The sequence below is a fragment of the Nestor notabilis genome, unplaced genomic scaffold (genome assembly GCF_000696875.1).
Source record: "Nestor notabilis isolate BGI_N333 unplaced genomic scaffold, ASM69687v1 scaffold18909, whole genome shotgun sequence".
NCBI lineage: Eukaryota > Metazoa > Chordata > Aves > Psittaciformes > Psittacidae > Nestor > Nestor notabilis.
This window is the reverse complement of record NW_009944285.1, coordinates 5,244-6,404: the sequence shown is the minus strand read 5'-3', so window position 1 is coordinate 6,404 and position 1,161 is coordinate 5,244. Positions and strand designations below refer to the sequence as shown.

The following is a 1,161-nucleotide window of genomic DNA, read 5'->3' as shown; positions in this document are numbered from 1 at the left end:
CTGTTCAGCCCCTCAGCTCAAGACGCAGAAGTGAGGGTGAGTCTGTGGTAGCGATGGTCAGTTAAAATTACTGAAGGAATTGCTTAAGAACACCATGAGGATGCCCACAAGCCTTTAAGGCTAATTAGTTTGAGAGCTCAGAGAGAAGACATGCTTTATTACCCACCGATGTACGTTTAAGATCCCCCATATCCTACCCATCTATGCCCTCCTGAATACATAGATCTTCCCTTTCCCCTCAGGGCAAGCTCTGACCCCATCTTCCCCACCACATTCCTTTCCTTCCTGCCCATTCCTCTCCCTGGAGACTCAATTCCCCTCTGGCCCCAGCCATGTGTCCTCTGCTCCCTCCTGAGCACACTGCCTTCTCCTCCACCCTCCCTTTATCCTCCTTCTGGGTCCTCTGCACATCCCTCCCTGCTCCTCCTTCCCCTTTAATGCACACTCTGATGCCAGGGGATGCCTCCAGGACCCCTGTGCTCCCAGCAGGAGCTGCCCACAGGAGCCAAAGGAGCTCATGAATCACCTTTTTATTTGAAGTGTACACAAGTCACTCACCCAGGTGCTCCCAGTGCCCCTGTGCAGCCCCTGCCTCGACACCCACTGCCATCCATGGCTGTGAGGCACAATAAGTTACCCTTCTCCCCATGCTGTGCTCCCAGGCCCTGGGGGCAGGTTGGCACCAGCCCTGCCAGTGCCCAGGTCACCCAGTGCCCTGCACCAGGGTAAGTGTTCGATTTGGCATCAGGCCCTGCCTGATCCCATTCCCAGCTCCCATTCCCAGCTCCCAGGGCTCAGCACAACATGGCAGCCTCCGACGGCAGTGGGGAGCACCTGCAGGGAAAGGTTGAGCTTGGAATGTCAGGTTGTCAACACTCACACTGCGCCAGGGAAGCAGCAGCAAAGCCACAAGGATCGCTCAGCCCATAGAGGTCTGGAGACTTGCATCCAGGGGGGTCCCCCCCAAGAGGACAAAGCAATGAGCCCCAATGCTGTGCACTGCTCCTCTCCCAGGGGATGCCCAGCAGAGGCAGGCAGCGCTCCAGACCGTACTCACTCCATCTTGGCTTCCAGGTGGTGGACAGTCTGCTTGTCCAGGTAGCGGCAGAAGAGCGAGAGAAGGTTGCTGGGCAAGAAGAGAGGCTCCACCAGTGAGGCCTT

At 57.1% G+C, this 1,161-nt stretch overlaps 1 protein-coding gene across 1 annotated transcript in view; it reads right to left on the bottom strand.

The window, feature by feature from the left end:
* Nucleotides 1-794: 794 nt before the first annotated feature.
* PATL2 (protein associated with topoisomerase II homolog 2 (yeast)) overlaps nucleotides 795-1,161 on the bottom strand; it is a 5,421-nt gene continuing 5,054 nt past the window's right edge. Inside the window, exons 16-17 of the mRNA XM_010022373.1 lie at nucleotides 1,058-1,159; nucleotides 795-834 (exon numbers count right to left, since the gene is read on the bottom strand). Coding sequence (XP_010020675.1) covers nucleotides 795-834; nucleotides 1,058-1,159 — 142 coding nt within the window. The remainder of the gene's footprint in view (nucleotides 835-1,057; nucleotides 1,160-1,161) is intronic.